The 22,544-nt window shown below is 39.6% G+C and overlaps 1 protein-coding gene across 4 annotated transcripts in view; it reads right to left on the reverse strand.

Moving 5' to 3' along the window:
* The window catches only part of LOC113253950 (inhibitor of carbonic anhydrase), a 61,091-nt gene that overhangs the window by 26,575 nt on the left and 11,972 nt on the right, over positions 1-22,544 (reverse strand). For 2 of the 4 annotated variants that reach the window (XM_057316031.1, XM_057316030.1), the window contains exon 2: positions 3,338-3,510. In XM_057316031.1, the coding sequence (XP_057172014.1) occupies positions 3,338-3,421 (84 nt within the window). In that variant the 5' untranslated portion in view covers positions 3,422-3,510. Of the gene's footprint in view, positions 1-3,337; positions 3,511-17,297; positions 17,758-22,544 lie in introns of those variants that run through there. The other 2 variants (XM_026497050.4, XM_026497051.4) reach the window with 2 other exon arrangements.

Below are 22,544 nucleotides of genomic sequence, written 5' to 3' on the forward strand. Positions count from 1 at the left end.
GAGAAGAGACCAGACCATGAAAGGAGCTCCTAACCTAGCCCTTTGCCAGGGATGTTTGACCCATAGACACTTGCATGGGTCAGACCCCCTTCCCTCCCTAGTGTCCGCTCAAATGTCACCTTCTCAGCCAGGTTCTCTCCAACCACATCTTAAAACTACCACCTCATACATAAATGCTTGACTCCCCTTTGTTTTTTCCTTAACCCTTATCAACCACCTGACACAACTTTCATTGTTTACAGCCTGCCCTCCTCTTTGGAATGTAAGCTCTATCAAGGCGTGGACATGTATATGTGTGTGTGTGTGTATGTGTTTTCCTGCTGAAAGTTCCTGCTGAACTTCGAGAAATACCTACCACAGGTAGGTGTTCAATAAATGTTTGGATAAGTGAGTGAATGAATTGTCAAATATTTCTATCCATAAGAAATGGTTTGCACTCACAGATCTGGATTCCCTCTTCAAGTATCTGTCAGCCCAGCCTTCCTTCCTTCTCGTGAGAAACAGCAACCTCACAGCCTCTTCTCAGAAATGAGAGTGGATCATTTCTCAACTCATCATGGAAATCAGGTTTTAATTCATTTATTTTTTTAAAAGATTTTATTTATTTATTTGACAGAGAGATAGCCAGCAAGAGAGAGAACACAGCAGGGGAGTGGGAGAGGAAGAAGCAGGCTCCCAGCAGAGGAGCCCGATGTGGTACTTGATCCAGGATCGCCAGGATCACGCCCTGAGCCGAAGGCAGACGCTTAATGACTGTGCTACCCAGGTGCCCCTAAATTCATTTATTAATCGACATTTGAAGTAACCTGGCTTTTTCCGAATTTAGTGCTACATCTCTATATACTTGCCTCCTTTTTCCCCATTCCCTCTTTTTCTTACATATGTATTCATACTCATGTATTTATATATGTATGTATTATATATAATTAATATTCTATTGGTTGCATGTATCAGAACCCAACTTAAATTAACTTGGGAAAAGGAGGGAGTTAGCACAGAAGTAAAAGGACAGGAAGGCCACTGGACCTAGGGAACACCGTCAAGGTCACAAGCAGTAACAGACCAGGACTTCAGTTCACACCTGGGCTCCAGGTCATGACTGAGGTTCCAGATTGTTCTTGATCTTCCCTCACGTTACATACATCTTCCCTTCCTGGCTGCTTCCTCCTCAAGCTCCAAGAGCAGATGCAAAGACAGTAGTGTCATAGAGACTGTTCAACCTGCTCCCACGATTGCATAAGGTCAAACTCTTGTAACAAATCATTCCCCCCCACTCATAGATGAATTAGAGAAAAATAAATAAAAATGTGTGCATGTTTATGACCCTTACTGAATATTTCCAAATTATTTTCCAGAAATGACACAGAATTTATCATTTATAATGCCAATAGCAATGTATTCTAACGTCACAGAAACCTACCAGCAAGAAATGTTATCATTTAAGAGATGTTATTACATTTTTAGGTATAAACTGTTACTTTAAGAAATGGTTTTATTTGCATTTGATTATTAAAAAGGATGAACCATTTTTCCTTTGTTGTTTGTATGATTTATTAGTTGTAATTTCTTTTCTGTGAGTGGTTTGTTTATAGCTTGTTATTCCTGAGCATTTCTTATAAATTAAAATGACATCTTTATCTAGTTTTTGCATTATGCTGTTGTGTCATAGCTGATGTGAATATATTTTCATATGCTTAAGGCTTTAAAAGTTTTTTTGTTAGAGATTTATAATTTTTACATTTCCAAGTTTATCTACCTCTGCAATTTATCTTGTGATATTTATCTATATTAGTCAAATTGAGTCAAACTGAGAGCTTGTTTTGGTAAATGGATTAAATATTTTACTTGATTTTTTTTCTGTTACCCAGTTGTCCCGCTAAAGAATCTTTTCTCAGCCATCTGTTTAGAAAGTTTGCCTTATCATACATATCTATGTAAATCTACATGTATCTTACCTAAATTTATTAAACCTGGGGTCCTAGTGCCCTGATGTTGGATAGTGACTGTAGTTGACATCTGTATCCTATCACATAGACAAGTAGATGGATGAATGTATGTAAAGAAAGATGCAGGGGCGCCTGGGTAGCACAGTCGTTAAGCGTCTGCCTTCGGCTCAGGGCGTGATCCCCGCGTTATGGGATTGAGCCCCACATCAGGCTCCTCCGCTGGAAGCCTGCTTCTTCCTTTCCTACTCCCCCTGCTTGTGTTCCCTATCTGGCTCGCTGTCTCTCTGCCAAATAAATAAATAAAATCTTTAAAAAAAAAAAGAAAGATGCAAATATGTGTAAATTTTGTTCTCTTCCAGGTCTCTTACATCTACACCAGGACCTGGTCTCTGTAACACTGCTATTTTAATATTTTATAGTTTCAGGTAGGTCTCAGCCACTCCCTTGCTTATTTTCTTTTTCATAAAATTATTTATATTCTCATCCATGTGCTTTTTCTTAGGATTTTGTAATTATTCAATTGATTTTTTTAAAAAGACTGTATTTTGAAATACATTTTGAAATTTTGAAAATTCTATTTAACTTATTCTTTGGGAAAATATACAAGTACATGATATTTAGTCTTCCCATTTAGGAATATGAAATATGTTTTAATTCATTAATAAATATTGTTCATTTGTCCTAGGCTTTTGTATTATAACAATCTTGCAGATCCCTCCTATGTTTTTTTTTCTGAAACATTTTTCTATTATATTATAGTAGAAATATATTGTAATAGAATTACAGCATATTGTTTTAAATGAATGAGTCCCAATTTTGGGCTACTTTTCCCCCAATTAATGGCTGTTGATATAGGACAATGACATCGTGAATATGTTTATCTTTGCCCAACTAATTTATTCATTAATAAATAATTATAGTAATATTTTTCTTGATCCTACTGTACATTCCAGGTTTGTAATCATCTGAAAATATTGATATTTTATTTGTTTCTTTCTATCTCATATCCATTTTGTATCTTATTGCATTACTGGGAAATTCCAAAAACAATGTTAAGTGATAAAGGTGAAACTACAGCTTATTTATTTCTGACTCTTTATGGATTCCCAGTGCAATTCTGGCTTTGCTTTACCGCAGGCGTTTTCATTGAATCCTTCTTAATTAGTTGTTTAATTACTATTATTGTTTTTACTATTAATGTATGTTGAACACCTCTATTTTTTTCTACACACAGTCCCTGTACTTTCAGGACTTCAGCTTATTTCTTTCTCCTCTAAAGCATGGTCTAGCTCCTGTGGGAAGAAAGTTGCTCTGAAGCAATAAACAGTAACAAGCACAGAAAAAGGAAGGATGGATTTTCTTTGACTCTCCTGTAGGCAGCTGCAGCTTACCATGATGGCCTTGATACATTCAAGGTGAGACGTTCTTTTCACACAGGTGACGTGAGGACCATCCGCTGGAAGGACTCTTCTCATATTGTCACTGAAACTGGAGCACTTACTGGCCTCATGATCTGAGATGGTGCACCACCTCACAGTTTTCCCAGGGACAGCCAGACACAGCCCTATGGGACAGAGGCCAAAGGTGTAAGGGACCCACAGCACTCATCTTTCTCTGCTGGTAGAAGAGGAGAAAGGTAAAGGGTTGGCTGAATGGGAGAGACAAAAATTGGGTTGACTGCATGGCTTACACGAATTCTTAGCTCCCATTTCTTTGATTGTGCCTTTCCCCTTGGAGAAAAAAGCCAAAAGCATCCCCCAAAAGTCAAACACAGAATTACCATGACCCAGAAACCCCACACCTCAGTATATATCCCAAAGAATTGGAAACGTGTACTCAAATACACATACACGAATATTCATAGCAGCACTATTCACAATGGTCAAAAAAGTCAGAAACAACCCAAATGTACATCAATGGATAAATGGATAAACAAAATATGGTATATCCAAACCATGAAACATTATACTGCCTTAAAAAGAATGAAGTATTGCGATATGCTACACATTGATGAACCTCAAAAATAATATGCTAAATGAAAGAAACCAGATATAAAAGGCTACACATTATATGATTCCACGTATATGAAATACCTAGAATAGGTAAATCTATAGGGACAGAAAACAAATTGGTGGTTGCTAGGGGCTAGGGGAGAAGGGAACGGGTACTGACTGCTTAATGGGTACAGGATCTTCTTTTGGGGTGATGAAACTTTTGGAACTAGACAGAGATGGTGGTCACACAACATCATGAATATACTAAATGCCATTGAATCATACACTTTTAAATAATTGATTTGATGTTAGTGAATGTCACCTCAGGAAAAAAAAAAGATAAAAGAAACCTATGGGAAGACATCTTGAGCCTACTGATTTAGTCTTTCTTTTGACATTGGATACTCTAACCTTACATGGCACTAATTGCTGGGGCATTAAAATCAGTGCATGTTTATTTCACTGGCATTTTAAGCTATGGTAATAAGTGTAGAGAATATTATAAAGGTAAAATGCTCTTTACAAATCTGTAGTATTTGAGCCAAAAATTATTTTAAATAAAATCTAGAGGATGAAAGTTACAATAGTAGCAGCTCCTTGTTTTTGATGAAGTCCAGTATATTTGAACTACTCCAGTCTGTCTGACTCCAAAATCTATACTGCGTTTTAACTGTAAGTAGGAAATATCAAAAGAAATGGGACAGGAGATGCCAAATTACCTTAGGCAGAATCCCATACGAAAGACAGAATGACAAATGGAACCCCTCAACCCTATCTGAAAAAGCCTTCCATAGTAGCAGCCCAGGGAAGGGAGAGCAAGCTAGGGAATGGAACACTAGAGGCCATGTGCCCTTGTGCAGAATAAAAACGTTTGGAGTATTAGCTTACATTTGTATTTTGAGCCTTTCAAAGCATGTTTACTCTGCTTGCTAATATTGATTGCGAAAACATTTGTGCTTAAAGCCGGGAATGAACACGAGAGACTACGGACTCTGGGAAACAAACTGAAGGTTTCAGAGGGGAGGGAGTGGGGGGGTGGGCTAGCCAGGTGATGGGTATTAAGGAGGGCATGTATTGCATGGAGCACTGGGTGTTATACACAAACAATGAATCATGGAACACTACATCAAAAACTAAGGAGGTACTGTATGGTGACTAACATCATAATAAAAAAAAATTGTGCTTAGAAATAACTGGTAACAGTAGAAACAATACAACTCTATAGATGAAAACAGCTTTGTAAGCAGGTTAAATTATACAAAGAGCTACTGTATCCAACTACAGGTTTTTTTTCAAAGGCATGCACTTTTGGGGAAAGCCTTTTTGAAAGTCTATATTTTCAGTCACCACAGTGCTTATGTTCAAATGATTAAAACTAATTTCTGCACTTCTAATATCTCTTTTTTTTTTTAAAGATTTTATTTATATTTATGTGACAGAGAGACAGCCAACGAGAGAGGGAACACAGCAGGGGGAGTGGGAGAGGAAGAAGCAGGCTCATAGCGGAGGAGCCCGATGTGGGACTCGATCCCGGCACGCCGGGATCACGCCCTGAGCGGAAGGCAGACGCTTTAACGACTGCGCTACCCACGCGCCCCTCTAATATCTCTTTTAAATGAGAGTATAAAACAAGGTGAATGAATTTGTATTGTAAGGGGAAAAGTGGAAGTCTAGTCAGAAACACAGGATTAAAACACAGAACTAAACAAAAGCAAAAAATAAAAATACAAAACAAAACAAAAAACCGTACGCAGAATGGACTTCTCCTTCTGCCTCTGAAAGAGTAACTGATATGGGACTTGCCCTAGTACCTTAAACAACTAAAAAAAAATGTGGAAAAAAACATATGAAAAAAAAAGTTTTAAAATAGTGGACAATGGGCAAAATAAAGCCAGAGTAGCAATACTTATATGGGACAAAACAGACTTTAAAACAAAGCTGTAACAAGAGACAAAAAGGACTATATAATAATAATGGGGACAATCCAAAAGAGGATATAACAATTAGAAATATTTATGTACCCAACACAGAAGCACCCAGATACATAGAACTGTTAATAAAAACATAAAGGAATGAATAGGTAATACAATGATAGTAGGGGACTTTAACACCCCACTACATTGATGGACAGATTATCTAAACAGAACATCAACAAGTAAACAGTGGTTTGAAGGACACACTAAACCAGATGGACTTAACAGATATATTCAGAACATTCCAACCTAAAACAGAAGAATACCCATTCTTTTCAAGTGCATATGGAACATTCTCCAGAAGAGATCACATATTAGCCCATAAAAAACAAAGCAAAACAAAACAAAATTTAACAAATTCAAGCAGATTGAAGTCATACCATGTGCCTTTTCTGACCACAATGCTATGAAACTAGAAATCAACCACAAGAAAAAATCTGAAAAGACCACAAATACATAAGGTTAAACAACATACTACTAAACCATGAATGGGTCAACCAGGAAACAAAAGAAGAAGTCAAAAAATACATGGAAACAAATGGAAATGGAAACACAACAGTCCAAAACCTCTGGGATGCAGCAGAGATGGTTATGAGAGGGAAGTGGATATATTGCTATACAGGCCTACCGCAAGAAAGAAAAAAAATCTCAAAAAAACAACCTAACCTTACACCTAAAGGAGCTAGAAAGAGAACAACAAACAGAACCAAAAACCAGCGGAAGGAAGGAAATAACAAAGATTAGAGCAGAAATAAATCATATAGAAACTAAAAACAAAACAAAACAATAGAACAGATTAATGAAATCAGGAGCTCGTTCTTTGGAAAAATATTTTAAAAATCATAAAGCCAGACTTTTGAAAAAAAGAGAAAGGACTCAAACAAATAAAATCACAGATGAGAGAGAAAAATAACAATGAACGCCACAGAAATATAAACAATCATAAGAGAATATTATGAAAAACTATACATCAACAAATTGGACAGCCTAGAAGAAATGGATAAATTCCTAGAAACATAACTACCAAGCTGAAACAGGAGGAAATAGAAAATTTGAACAGATTGATAACCACCAAAGAAATTGAATCCAGATCAAAAAACTCCCAAAAAGTCCAGGACCAGCTGGCTTCACAGGTGACTTCTACCAAATAATTAAAAAAGAGATACTACCTATTCTTCTGAAACTATTCTGAAAAATAGAAAATAGAAAAATAGAAAAGGAAGGAAAGCTTCCAAAGTCATTCTATGAGGCCAGGATTACCCTGATACCAAAACCAGATAGACACCACAGACAAAAAAAAGAGAACTGCAGCCCAGTATTCCTAATGAACATAGATGCAGAAGTTCTCAATAAAATACTAGCAAAATGAATTCAACAATACATTTTAAAAAATAATTCACCACGATCAAGTGGGATTTATTCCTGGGTTTCAAAGGTGGTTCAATATTTGCAAATCAATCTACATGAGATGATACATCGCATCAACAAGAGAAAGGATAAAAACTATGTGATCATTTCAATAGATGCAGAAAAAGGATTTGACAAGATACAACATCCATTCATGATTAAAAAATCAAAAACAAAAACAAAAAAACCCTCAACAGGACACCTGGGTGGCTCAGTCGGTTAAGTGTCTGCCTTTGGCTCAGGTCATGATCCCAGGGTCCTGGGATCAAGTCCCACATTGGGCTCCTTGCTCAGCGGGGAGCCTGCCTCCCCCTCTGCCGGCTGCTCCCCCCTGCTTGTGTTCTCTCTCTCTCTCTCTCCGAAAAATAAATAAATAAGAATCTTTAAAAAAAATCAATAAAGTAGGTTTAGAGGGAATATGCCTCAATATAATAAAGGCCATTTATGAAAAACCCACAGCTAACATCATCCCTAATAGGGAAAAACAACTTTTCCACTAAGGTCACGAAACAAGACCAGGATGTCCACTCTCAAAACTTTTATTCAACATAGTACTGGAAGTCCTAGCCACAATAATCAGACAACAAAAAGAAATAAAAGGAATCCAAATTGGTAAGGAGGAAGTAAACTTTCACTATTTGCAGATGGCATGATACTACATATAGAAAACCCTAAAGCTTCCACCAAAAAACTGTTAGAACTGATAAACAAATTGAGTAAAGTCACAGTATATAAATCAATGTACAGAAATCTGTTCCATTTCTATACACCAATAATGAAGCAGCAGAAAGAGAAATTAAAAGACAATTCTATTTACAATTGCACCCAAAATAATAAGATACCTAAGGATAGACCTGACTAAAGAGGTGAAAGCCCTGTACTCTGAAAACTATAAAACACTGATGAGAGAAATTGAAGATGACGCAAAGAAACGGAAAGACATTCCATGCTCACAGACTGGAAGAACAAATATTGTTAAAATGTCTGCACTGCCTGAAGTAATCTACACATTTAATGCAATCCCTATCAAATTACCAAAAGCATTTTTCACAGAACTAGAACAAACAATCCTAAAATTTGTACGAAACCACAAGAGCCACTAGCCAAAGCAATCTTGAGAAAGAAAAGCAGAGCTGGAGGTATCACAACTCTGGACTTCAAACTATATTACAAAGTTGCGGTAATCAAAATAGTATAGTATTGGTACAAAAATAGACACATAGATCAATGGAACAGAATAGAAAGCCTAGAAATAAACCCATAATTGTATGGTTAATTAATCTTCGGAAAAGACAAAAAACAGTCTCTTCAACACATGGGTTTGGGAAAACTGAACAGCTACATACAGAAGAATGAACTGGACCACTTTCTTTCACCAAACACAAACATAAATTCAAAATGGATTAAAGACCTAAACGTGAGACCTGAAACCATAAAAATCCTAGAAGAGAACACAAGCAGTAACTACTTTGACATCAACCATAGCAACATCTTTCTAGATATGTCTTCTGAGGCAAGGGAAACAAAAGCAAAAATAACTACTGAGACTACATCAAAATAAAGAGCTTCTGCACAGAAAAGGAAACAATCAACAAGACTAAAAGGTAACCTACAGAATGGGAGAAAATATTTGCAAATGACATATCTGATAAAGTGTTAGTATCCAAAATATATAACGAACTTATACAACTCTACACCCCAAAACCAAATAATTCAATTTAAAAAAGGGCAGAAGACATGAACAGACATTTCTCCAAAGAAGACATCCAGATGGCCAATAAACACATGAAAAGATGCTCAACATCACTCATCAGCAGAGAAATGCAAATCAAAACTACAAAGAGATATCACTTCACACATGTCAGAATGGCTAAAATTAACAACACAAGAAACAACAGTTATTGGCAGGGATGTGAAGTAAAAGGGACACTTGTGCACTGTTGGTGGGAATGCAAACTGCTGCAGTCACTGTGGAAAACAGTATGGAGTTTCCCGAAAAAATTAAAAATAGAACTATCCTACAATCCAGCAATCACACTACTGGGTATCTACCCAAACAATACAAGAACACTAATTCAAAAGGATACATGCACCCCTATATTTATTTTATTTTTTAAATAATTTTTATTTTGGGGGCGCCTGGGTGGCACAGCGGTTAAGTGTCTGCCTTCGGCTCAGGGCGTGATCCCGGCGTTCTGGGATCGAGCCCCACATCAGGCTCCTCCGTTGTGAGCCTGCTTCTTCCTCTCCCACTCCCCCTGCTTGTGTTCCCTCTCTCACTGGCTGTCTCTATCTCTGTTGAATAAATAAAAATAAAATCTTTTAAAAAAATAATTTTTATTTTGTTACATTAGTCACCATACAGTACATCCCCAGTTCTTGATGCAATGTTCCATGATTCATTACTTGCATATAACACCCAGTACACCATGCAACATGTGCCCCCCTTAATACCCATCACCAGCCTGTCCAAATCCCCCACCCCCCTCCCCTCTGAAGCCCTCAGTTTGTTTCCCAAAGTCCACAGTCTCTCATGGTTCATTCCCCCTTCTCTTTACCCCCCCTTCATTCTTCCCTTCCTTCTCCTACTGATCTTCCTATTTTTTATGTTCCATAAATGAGTGAAACCATATGATAAATAATCTCCTCCAGTCCCGTCTATGTTGCTGCAAATATTGGGTAATCATTCTTTCTGATGGCTGAGTAATATTCCATTGTATATATGGACCACATCTTCTTAATCCAGTCATCTATTGAAGGGCATCTTGGCTCCTTCCACAATTTAGCTATTGTGGACAATGCTGCTATGAACATTGAGGTGCATCTGGCCCTTCTCTTCACTACATCTGTATCTTTGGGGTAAATACCCAGTAGTGCAATGGCTGGATCATAGGGTAGCTCAATTTTTAACTTTTTAAGGGACCCCCACACTGTTTTCCAAAGTGGCTGTACCAACTTACATTCCCACCAACTAAGTAAGAGGGATCCCCTTTCTCCACATCCTCTCCAACATTTGTTGTTTCCTGCCATGTCAATTTTTGCCATTCTAACTGGTGTAAGGTGGTATCTCAAGGTGGTTTTGATTTGAATTTCCCTGATGGCTAATGATTTTGAACATTTTTTCATGTGTCTGTTAGCCATTTCTGTGTCTTCATTGGAAAAGTGTCTGTTATATCTTCTGCCCATTTTTTGATTTGATTGTTTGTTTCTTGTGTATTGAGTTTGAGAAGTTCTTTGTAGATCTTGGATACAAGTCTTTTATCTGTAGTGTCATTTGCAAATATCTTCTCCCATTCTGTGGGCTGCCTCTTAATTTTCTTGACTGTTTCCTTGGCTGTGCAGAAGCTTTTGATCTTGATGAAGTCCCACAAGTTCATTTTTTCTTTTGTTTCTCTTGCCTTTGGGGATGTGTCATGAAAAAGTTGCTGTGGCCGATGTCAAAGAGGTTGCAGCCTATGTTCTCCTCTAGGATTTTGATGGATTCCTGTCTCACATCGAGGTCTTTCATCCATTTGGAGTTTATCTTTGTGCAGGCAAAGACCCCATCAAAAAGGAGAATTACAGACCGATTTCCCTGATGAATATGGACGCCAAAATTCTCAACAAGATCCTAGCTAATAGGATTCAACTGTACATTAAAAGGATTATCCATCATGACCAAGTGGGATTCATCCCTAGGATGCAAGGGTGGTTCAACATTTGCAAATCGATCAGTGTGATAGATCATATCAACAAGAAAAGAGTCAAGAACCATATGACCCTCTCAATTGATGCAGAAAAAGCATTTGACAAAATACAGCATCCTTTCCTGATTAAAACCCTTCAGAGTGTAGGGAGAGAGGGTACATTCCTCAGTTTCATAAAAACCATCTATGAAAAGCCTACAGCAAATATCATTCTCAATGGGGAAAAGCTGAAAGCCTTTCCCTTAAGATCAGGAACACGACAAGGATGCCCACTCTCACCATTATTATTCAACACAGTACTAGAAGTCCTTGCAACAGCAATCAGACAACAAAAAGGGATAAAAGGTATCCAAATCGGCAAAGAAGAAGTCAAACTGTCTCTCTTCGCAGATGACAAGCTACTCTACATAGAAAACCCAAAAGACTCCACCTCCAAACTCCTAGAACTTGTAGAACAATTCAGTAATGTGGCGGGATACAAAATCAATGCTCAGAAATCAGTTGCATTTCTATACATGAACAATGAGACTGAAGAAAGAGAAATTAGGGAATCCATTCCATTTACAATAGCACCAAAAATCATACATTATCTCGGAATTAACCAGAGACATAAATTTTCTATATTCTAGAAACTACAAATCACTCTTGAAAGACTTTGAAGAAGACACAAAAAGATGGAAAAATATTCCATGCTCATGGATCAGAAGAATAAACATAGTTAAAATGTCTATGCTACCCAGAGTAATCTACACTTTCAATGCCATCCCGATCAAAATACCAATGACATTTTTCAAAGAACTGGAACAAACAGCCCTTAAATTTGTGTGGAACCAGAAAAGACCCCGAATCTCCAAGGAATTGTTGAAAAGGAAAAACAAAGCTGGGGACATCACATTGCCGGACTTCAAGCTATACTACAAAGCTGTGATCACAAAGACAGCAGGGTACTGGCACAAAAACAGACACATAGACCAATGGAACAGAATAGAGAACCCAGAAATGGACCCTTGGCTCTTTGGGCAACTAATCTTTGACAAAGCAGGAAAAACCATCCAGTGGAAAAAAGACAAGTGTCTTCAATAAATGGTGCTGGGAAAATTGGACAGCTACATGCAAAAGAATGAAACTTGACCACTCTCTCACACCATACACAGAGATAAACTCCAAATGGATGAAAGACCTCGATGTGAGACAGGAATCCATCAAAATCCTAGAGGAGAACATAGGCTGCAACCTCTTTGACATCGGCCACAGCAACTTTTTCATGACACATCTCCAAAGGCAAGAGAAACAAAAGAAAAAATGAACTTGTGGGACTTCATCAAGATCAAAAGCTTCTGCACAGCCAAGGAAACAGTCAAGAAAATTAAGAGGCAGCCCACAGAATGGGAGAAGATATTTGCAAATGACACTACAGATAAAAGACTTGTATCCAAGATCTACAAAGAACTTCTCAAACTCAATACACAAGAAACAAACAATCAAATCAAAAAATGGGCAGAAGATATAACAGACACTTTTCCAATGAAGACACAGAAATGGCTAACAGACACATGAAAAAATGTTCAAAATCATTAGCCATCAGGGAAATTCAAATCAAAACCACCTTGAGATACCACCTTACACCAGTTAGAATGGCAAAAATTGACATGGCAGGAAACAACAAATGTTGGAGAGGATGTGGAGAAAGGGGATCCCTCTTACTTAGTTGGTGGGAATGTAAGTTGGTACAGCCACTTTGGAAAACAGTGTGGGGGTCCCTTAAAAAGTTAAAAATTGAGCTACCCTATGATCCAGCCATTGCACTACTGGGTATTTACCCCAAAGATACAGATGTAGTGAAGAGAAGGGCCAGATGCACCTCAATGTTCATAGCAGCATTGTCCACAATAGCTAAATTGTGGAAGGAGCCAAGATGCCCTTCAATAGATGACTGGATTAAGAAGATGTGGTCCATATATACAATGGAATATTACTCAGCCATCAGAAAGAACGATTACCCAACATTTGCAGCAACATGGATGAGGCTGGAGGAGATTATGCTAAGTGAAATAAGTCAAGCAGAGAAAGACAATTATCATGTGGTTTCACTCATTTATGGAACATAAAAAATAGGAAGATCAGTAGGAGAAGGAAGGGAAGAATGAAGGGGGGGTAAAGAGAAGGGGGAATGAACCATGAGAGACTGTGGACTCTGGGAAACAAACTGAGGGCTTCAGAGGGGAGGGGGTGGGGGATTGGGATAGGCCAGTGATGGGTATTAAGGAGGGCACATATTGCATGGTGTACTGGGTGTTATATGCAAGTAATGAATCATGGAACATTGCATCAAGAACTGGGGATGTACTGTATGGTAACTAATATAACAAAATAAATATATTAAAAAAAAAAAAAGCAGGAAGGCCAGAAGTGGGAGCTCTCACACCCTACCACTCATTGTCAATTGCAAACCCCAACAGAAAGAGATGCACCCTGCATTGCTAACAGGAAGAAGCCTATTCTTTACTTCCTCAGCAGGAGGAAGAGATTTCCTCTTTGCCAGGCAAAGGCCCAGTCAATGAGAGACTGTCACAACTCAGCCAATGAAAACCACTTCACGTAAAATTCCCAGTTCACTCTAATGGACTTTTTGTTTATAATAGCCCCTCCCAACTCCCCCCTTTCTCTCATTCTCTCTTAAAAAAAAAAAAAACATTTACTGTCTCTTGTTCTCTAGTCTTGCCTATGGTTGTGCTATAGCTTACATGCCCTGAAATATGATTTTCTGCTATTCCCAAAAAGATCCATTTTTGCTGGTAAAGTAACTGACAGCGTTTTTTTTAGGTTAACACTTCTCGAAATGATCTATAAATTAAATGCAATCTCAACAATATTTCAAGACTCAGTTTGCTTCCTATAGAATTGATAAGCCAATTTAAAAATGTATATGCATACATAAAGTATCTAAATGGCCAAACCAACCCTGAAGTAGTGCCATAGAGTTGGACGGCTTATTCTACCTGATTTCTAGACTTATTATAAAGCTACCATAATCAAGAGAGTGTGATATTGGCACAGGAAGAAACATACAGCTTAATAGAACAGAAGAGAGAGTCTAGAAAGTAACCCGCATTTATAGAGTCAGTAGATTTTTAACAAAGCTGCTAAGCTAATTCAGTGGAGAAAGAATATCTTTTTCAAAAACAAGTCCTGGAATAACTGGATATTCATGTGAGAAAAATGAATCTCAACCTTTACTTCAACCATACAAAAAAACTATAAATGTATCATAGACCAAAACAGAGCTATAAAACTATAAGCTAAAAACTAAAGCTATAAAACTTCTAAACAAAGGAAAATATTGCGACTTTAGGTTAGCCAATTATATTCTTAGAGAGGACACAGAACATAATAACCAAAACATAAAAATTTGATAAGTGAACTTGGTCAAACTGCAAAACATTTGCTCTTCATAAGATATTAAGAAAATGAAAAGAAGCTAAGCCACAAACTTGGATAAAATAATTAGAATACATCTATGTAATCAAGGACTTGTATCCAGCATATATAAAGATATGTAAAGGGCTTTTTAACTCAATAATAAGTCAAGAAGCCAAATTTAAAAACGGAACAAGATTTGAACATATAATTCATAAAAGAAGATATACCCGCGGCCAGTAAGAACATAGAAAGATGCTCAACATATTGTTCACCAACAAAATGCAAAGTAAAACCGCAGTGACATACCACAACAGAAATGGTTAATGTGAAAAGACTGACAACACCAAGTGCTGGTGGGCTGCAGAGGAACTGAAATTCTCCTACATTGCTGGCAAGAATGTAAAATGGTGCAACTACTCAAAAAAGTTTGGCATTTTCTTAACTAGTTAAATATGACCCAGAAATTTTACTCCTAGAAATTCGCCTGAAAGAAATGAAAACCTGTGTCTCCCCAAAGACTTGTACACTAATGTTCATAAGCAGCCTTATTCATAATATCCCCAAACTGGAGACAAGTTAAAAGTCCATCGACAAGTGAAGAGGTAAACAAACTGTGGTAAAGCCATACAATGAAATATGACTAATCAACAAAAAGAAATGAACTTTGATACAGGCAACAATGTGGATGAATTGCTAAACAATTGTGCTGAGTGAAGCCGGATACAACAGACTATGCACTGGACGATTCCATTTATGTGAAATGGCAAAACTTACCTATAATGGCCGAGAGTGGGAATGACGAGGAAGAGGACGGTTTAAGAGTGATAGAAATGTTCTATACCTTGATTGTGGTGGTAGTTACATGGGTAGGCGTAGTTGCCAAAATTCATTACGTGTATACTTAAACTGAGTGCATTTTATTATATGTAAATTATACTTCAGTAAAAATTATTTTTAAAAAGAAAGAGAAAGAGAGATGGCAAGCCAGCTAGCCTAGGTCAATTCAATAACACTCCATGCCAGTCATGTGACAATTTCAAGAAAGGACAATCAGAGCCCACTGTGGATATTTCGGATTGATCCTGGGAGGGAATAGCTGCTGGTGGCCACATGCTCACTGTGGAGAAATCGCTTAAGCTCCAGAGAGGCTGAGGTAGGAGGTGGAAGCCAAAGTGGACATACAGGCTGTTCTGAACCTTTGATTCTTGGCTCTTGCAAGGTCTTCTAATAACAACCCCCCCTCTTCTGATATTTTTAATTTTAAACTATTTTGGTTGCCTTTCTGCATTTGCCATCAGAAGAGCTTTTGTCAGAAGAGAACACTGAGCTTTGAAGAAAGCACATCCTAGACTCCAGCCTGATCCATATCTAGTGCCCAATGGGAAGGACTGTGGGGGGCGGGTGTAGGCAGCTCTTGCCTCTGGTTTGTAAATATAGAGCCGGTTGGGAAATGAGCTTTCAGTCAGCGCCCGACATTGCCAGGAGAGGAGACAGAGGAAGAAAAAACAACACACGTCCTATCCAGGAGGAATTGGGGAGCAACCAGGGGGCTTCACTCTGGATTTCTTGGTGGCTGTAGGTGGAACATGGCTGTACACTACCTTTCCAGCCTTCCCCAGCCCCAGCAGAGCTCGCTGTGTGGCTCCATGTGGCAGTAGTAGGCCAAGGAGGGCCCGCCATGGCCCTCCTTGCCTTTCCTGCCTTGTCCTCCCTCTGCTATCCCCAGGTTAGCCCTCTCCTCAAGTAAGACACCTTACTGCTCCAGAAGTTACTTAAGACAGCCTGAGGCCAGGCAGAACCAGGGCTAGAAAGAACCAACAGTTGTTGAGCCATTGGGGGAGGGGGGGTCACATGTATGAGCTCATTAATGGTGTACCATTACCTACCTTCCTTATAGTCAAGATAGGCCCAGAGCCCTGGGCTCCCTCTGTCCAACACAGGAAGGGATTTTTACCAGTAATACTCACCTGGGCCTAGAGCTCTGTCCTTGGGTACATTACCTCATTCCACTTTTGCAGTGTTGATTGTGAAAAAGCAATTCCTACTGAACTAATGAGGAAACCAGTTCAGAGAGGTCTAGGGATGGCCCAGAGTCACACAGAACTGAGTGGCAGGTGGATCCTACTGTACAATGATTGCTTTTCCCATACACTTCTCTACCTCCTTGTTGTGTGATAAGGATGGGTGATGTTGTAGAGTTCAAAGCAGGAAAAACCCTTCTGGTTAGATACCTGACAGGTCAAGCATACCTGACATTGAGCCCCTCTCCCACTTAATGATAACACAGAGCCATGAGCCCTGGGGAAAACCCCTTCTCTCCTCTGATCCCGTTTCCTTGGCTGTGAACGGGATCAACAGCTCCCAGGCCAGGTGTCATAAATCTTTTCAGTAATGGGCAAGTGGGTAAGTATTTTAGGCTTTGTGGGCTATAAGGTCTCTGTAGCAATTACTAAATTCTGTCCTTGAAGCTGGAAAGCAACCACAGACTACTTATCTGAACGAGCATGATTGTGTTCCAACAAAATTTTGTTTAGAGACACTGAAATTTTAAATTCCTCTAATTTTTCATGTGTCAAAACTATCGTTGTTTCTTATCTGTTTTCAATCATTTAAAGACGTGAAAACCTTAGCTCATCCAGGTGTACAACATCAGGCCGCAAGCTGGATTTGGCCCCCTGCCCTAGGCTACGAACGTTTGTCAGATGCCTGCATGCACCACGGCAGAAGCACTTTGGGACCACCAGGCTCTGGGCTGCTTCTGGACCCCTTAGACCCAGGCTGTGCAGAGCCCCTCTACGACTGACCCTGGGCTGGCGCCCAGTCTGGGTCTTGGAGAGCAAGACCCCCGCCCGGCTCCCCGTGCGCACTCACCCAGGGTCCCTGCACATAGCAGGGCGCAGATGCCGAGCCTCATCGTCCTCTGCGGGTACGCGACACCGACTCGCGGCTCCCCGCGCCTAGGCAGGCTTTACTTGCCCGGGTGGGTGTTGCGGGGGTGGCGTGGGGGGCGGATCCGCCTCCTCCGAAAGGTTAGCCTTTTGGGCAGATCACCCTTGCCACACCCCCAACCCCTCCCTGGGGCCACAGGGTTGGAGGGCGGCAAGCTGCGAGCCACTGTCCCGCCGACCTGCGGCCAGCGGGTCGGCCCAGCTTCCGGAGCTGCGAGCGGGCTAGCGGTCAGCCCGCCCGAGGTGCGAGCGGAAGCAACCTCGGAGTCCGCTGGACTGACGCCCTTCTCACGGAGAGAAACAGGCTGGAGGCAAGTGATCCGCCCGGCTCCCAGGAGAGTTCCCTAACCCCTGGGCCTTCATCTACCCAAGCAGCTCTTCGGTGTTTGGCAAACACAGACTCCAGAGGAATGGGAGGCAGTCCACAGGATGAAACCTAGGGACTCTTCCCCAGGAAAGCATGTGCACACCTACACACAACGTTTTGAACACAATTTTTAGGGATCCTCAGACTCTTCTCTGAAAGCATCTCCGCTGCGCATTCCAGGTCCCTCCCAGAAGCACCCCCCCCCCCCCCCCCCCCCCCGTCTCGCCCGCGTCCAAAAGACACGGTTCCCTCAACCCTTTGCAGAAGACTAAGGTCAGGTGAAACGCTGAATCCCAGAGGGCTGCTTCTGCTTGGTCCTGCAGCCTGCAGCCCAGTCCTCCTGAAGTCTGTGAGCTCCACGTGGGGAAAAATTAGGTGAAGTTTTAATGACTTTTGTTGAAGTGTATTAAATATACTTAAAACTTCACACATGTACACTTAGGTGTACAGCTTGATGAATTATCACCAGGTGAACACAGCCGTATAACCAGCACCCACATCACGGAACAGAACATTAACAGAGCCGGAATGGCCCCCTGGTGCCTTCTTCCAGTTGCTTCCCATCTCCCCCACAAAGATACCTATTATCTCGACTCCTAACAACATAGACAAATTCTGATTTTTTAACATTATAGAGATGGAATCATACAATATATACAATTTTGTGTGTCTCTTTTTTCACTCAAGGTTGTATTTGTAAGATTCCTCTATGTTGTTGTGTATCCCTGTCTTTCATGTGTTCTCAGTGTTGCATATCATTCCATACTTTATTTATCTTTCCTGTTGGTGACAGTTTCTACTTTGGGCTCTTATAAAGAGCCAATGAGTGCTGCTATGAACATTCTAGCACATGCATTTAGTACATGTAGGTATGCATTTCAGCAAGGTATTTCCTGGGAAGAGTAATCGGTTGGTCATAAAGTAGAAGTATGTCTAATGCGTACTACCAAACGGTTTTCCAAAGTGGTTGACCCAGTTTATACACCCAACTTAAGAGTGTGAGAGTTTGGTTGCTCCATATTTTGACTGTTTTGGTGGGAGTGTTACTGGTTTTGCACCGTAATTTTGAGTTTCTTTGATGACTAATGAGGTTGAGCGTCATTTTATATGCATATTGGCTATTTGGGCGCCGTCTTGTATAAAGTATTGGCTCAAGTCTCTTGCACTAAATACATTTTAAGTACACTTTCGTTGACTTAAGTTTGGGGACTGGCAATACGATTATTCAAACTACACACCAAGGCTCGTCTAATAAAGCATCCACGTAATTGGGGCTTAAGAACGTAAGACTGTGCTATATTATTTTAACCCATCATAACTCTTTATTCTGCATCCTCCGCTTGTGTGCAAAGGATGAATCTTTGCTAAGTAAATATTGTTGTTTGTTTCAGCCCTAATGAAGATTGTGACAAATTCTTCCCTCTGGCAGAGACTAACCCTGCCTTCCACTGAGGCCAGAGACAGTCCTGAAGGAGTTAGAAGAGATTGTAAATCACAGAATTCACAAGGTCAAGGGCATGAGACCATGATATACAAACCCGGGCTCTTGTCTTTCTGTAGAACACATGCACATGGGTGCACGTGCACACGCACACACGCACCTCAAACAGCTTATCCTCTTCCTTCTGTACCTTACAGACATCACCATCCTTTGACAACCTGATGGGAGATTGTCCTCATTCCTCTCCCCTTCACACTGCCTCTAGCCAACCGAGTTTTCAATTTAAGGCACGTACACTGTCCCTCTCTATGTGCTGGATGACTAGGGACAGGGTGGAGTGGGGAAAGGACCTCTCACATCTGGTGACCCTCTGGGCTTCGGAGCAAAGACCAGCTGGAGCCCACTGAGAAAAGCATATGAGCCTCAGTTACACAGGGTCTACGCTTTGCAGAGAGGTAGTCAGTGTCCCTGCTGACCACAGCCCATCTGCTCTTGAGCTGGAAATAGCTACATTTTTCTGGTCAGAGATTAAAGCAATCTCTAGACCAGTGATCCCAGCTGAAGAGCATCCCAAAGAAAACAATGAACAAGTTCTCACTTTGGTGAGACGCTCATCAGGATGTCCCTGGCATGGGATTTGTCCCAGAGATAAGAGGGAAACCCTTACTCTGGACCTGCTGTGATGACGACATACAAAACCTGAAAGCTCCCTGCTTCATCCACCCCATGCTGAAGACACTAGAGGGCAGAGATTCCAAGACAGATTCCAGCTACTTCTACTTGGAGCCAAGGAGTCCTTGGAGCTTCAGAATTTCTGAAAATGAGAATAGGAGTCCCTTCTTTTGTCTAAGCTAGAGGAAAAGGAATTTAAATAGTTTTAATGAAAACCTTTTATTGAGACTAAACCTACACTTTTATTGAGATTAAACCTCACTTATGATTTGTACACTTATGATTTGATTAAACCTACACTTTTATTGAGATTAAACCTACACATAGATAGTGTACAAATCATAAGTGAGCAGCCTATTGATTGGCACAACATGAGTACAGCCCATGTGGCCAGGATTCAGATGGAGAGCGAGCGTATTACCAGTACCCTACAAACCTTTCCCTCCTCTGCCTTATAGTCACCAATGACCAAAGGTAATTGTTATTCTGACTTTGAACACTATTGATGAGCTGCACCTGCTTTGGTGTTTTATAGAAATGGAATCATACAGTAAGCACTGTTTACTGTCTAGCTTCTCTGAACATAAGAGTTGTGAGCATCGACTCTGCTGTTTCACATACATTCTGAGGCAGACATATTGCAGGTTTGGCTCCATACCACTGCAATAAGCATCACGGTGAAGAGATTCAAGTGAATTTTTGGTTTCCCAGAGCATATAAAAGTTATGTTCACAGTATTCTGTAGTCTATGAAGCATGCAATGGCACCATGTCTATCAAAATGTACATACTTTAATTAAAAATACTTAATTGCTAAAAAAATGCTCTCTGTCATCTGCGCTTCAGTGAGTCATAATCGCTGATCCCAGACGACTTTCATAAATATGATAATAATGAACAAGTTTGAAATATTGTGGGAATTACCAAACGAGATACAGAGACACATTGCAAGCAAATGTTGTTGGAAAAAAAATGGCATCTGCTGACTTGTTTGACGTGAGGTTACCACAAACCTTCCGTTTGCAAAATATGACACAAAGTCTCTGTGAAACACTATAAAGCAAAGTGCAATAAAATGAGGCATGGCTTTATTATAATTCTCATTGCTCTGTGGTATTCCAATGGTGAACATATCATTGAGTATTGATGGAAATTTTTTTTTCAATTTAAGGCTATTATGAAGTAATACTGCTGTAAAAAATCTTGTATATGTCTGTTGGTGAACATGTGTATGCATTTCTGTTGATATAAAAGCAGGGTGCAATTGCTGGATTACAGGGTACACCTGTATTCTGCTTTAATAACTGCCAGTTTTTTAACGTGGTTGTACAATTTCCACTCTCTTTCTACGTCCAACAGTGTATGAAAATTCCAGTTGCCCTGTATCCTTGTTAATACTCAGTTTGGGATGAAGTGTAAATTTATAAATTTAAATCTTATTTAAATGTTAGCTATTCTGGAGTCATTATAGTTTTACTATTGATCAAGTTCATTATAGTTTTACTATTAATTGCCCTGAAATAATAAAGCTGAATACTGTTTCATGTTTATTGGCAAATTAGGTAACCTTTTCTGTGATGTGCCCATTTTTCTATTGGATTGTTTGCTTACATTTTTATTGAGTTGTAGGAGTTTTTTAAATATATTATAGCTATGAGAACTTTGTTGGATGTATTTCAAATACTTTCTCCCATTTTGTGGCTTACCTATCATTGTTTTAATGGTGTCTTTTGGTAAACAGAAATTTTAAATATTGCCTGTACCAAGTTCAAGAAAACGTTGTTTCCTTCTGAAAGCTTCATAGATTTTACCCTCACATTTAGATCTAGAATCCACCTGGAAATGATTTTTTAAAAATAAATAGACATTTATTTTCCAGTCAGGTTAAAGAGAAATTAGGTTAAAAGAAGCAGACTACTTCTCTTAGTGTGACTTTTTCCTCCCAAAATATTCACTCATTAGGTCTCCTCAAATTTTGTTTATTTTTTTAAAAGATTTTATTTATTTGTAGGGGAGAGAGAACACAAGCAGAGGGAGCTGCAGGCAAAGGGAGAAGGAGGCTCCCCAATGAGCAAGGCACTGGATGCAGGACTTGATCCCAGGGCCCTGGGATCATGACCTGAGCCAAAGGCAGATGCTTAACCAACTGAGCCACCCAGGCACTGAGGTCTCCTTGAATTTAACAAATGATTTATAAGCCCTTTAATTTGTGCTGTATAACTATAGTTATAAACTGAATAACTTGGTGAGCTAGCATAATGTCATAGAAGACAAAGCTAAGCCACGTGGCCTAGATTTTTTTGGAATTGATGTTTCTGAATGGTGTGAGATAGGAGCCCATATTCATTTTTTCTCCCATGCATATGTCCAATGGACCCAGCACCATTACTGGAAAGATGATTCTTTCTTCACTGTACTTTAGTATAAACTTTGTTAAAAATCAGGCAATTGTATATGTGTTTCAGGACTCTCCATTCTGTTCTGTTCCGTATAGCAATCCTTCCATTTATACCTCACTGTCTCAATTTCTACAGCTTTATTGTAAGTCTCGATATCTCATAACGTAAGTCCTTGGTTTTTTTCTTCTTCAAGATGGACTTGGATTTGTTTGTTGTTACTGTTTTGGCTTTTGCAGTCCCATGTAAATTTTAGAATTGACATGTCGATTTCCAGAAAAAAAATACCTGCAGA

Source organism: Ursus arctos, unplaced genomic scaffold (assembly GCF_023065955.2).
Source record: "Ursus arctos isolate Adak ecotype North America unplaced genomic scaffold, UrsArc2.0 scaffold_20, whole genome shotgun sequence".
In the NCBI taxonomy this organism is placed as follows: Eukaryota; Metazoa; Chordata; class Mammalia; order Carnivora; family Ursidae; genus Ursus; species Ursus arctos.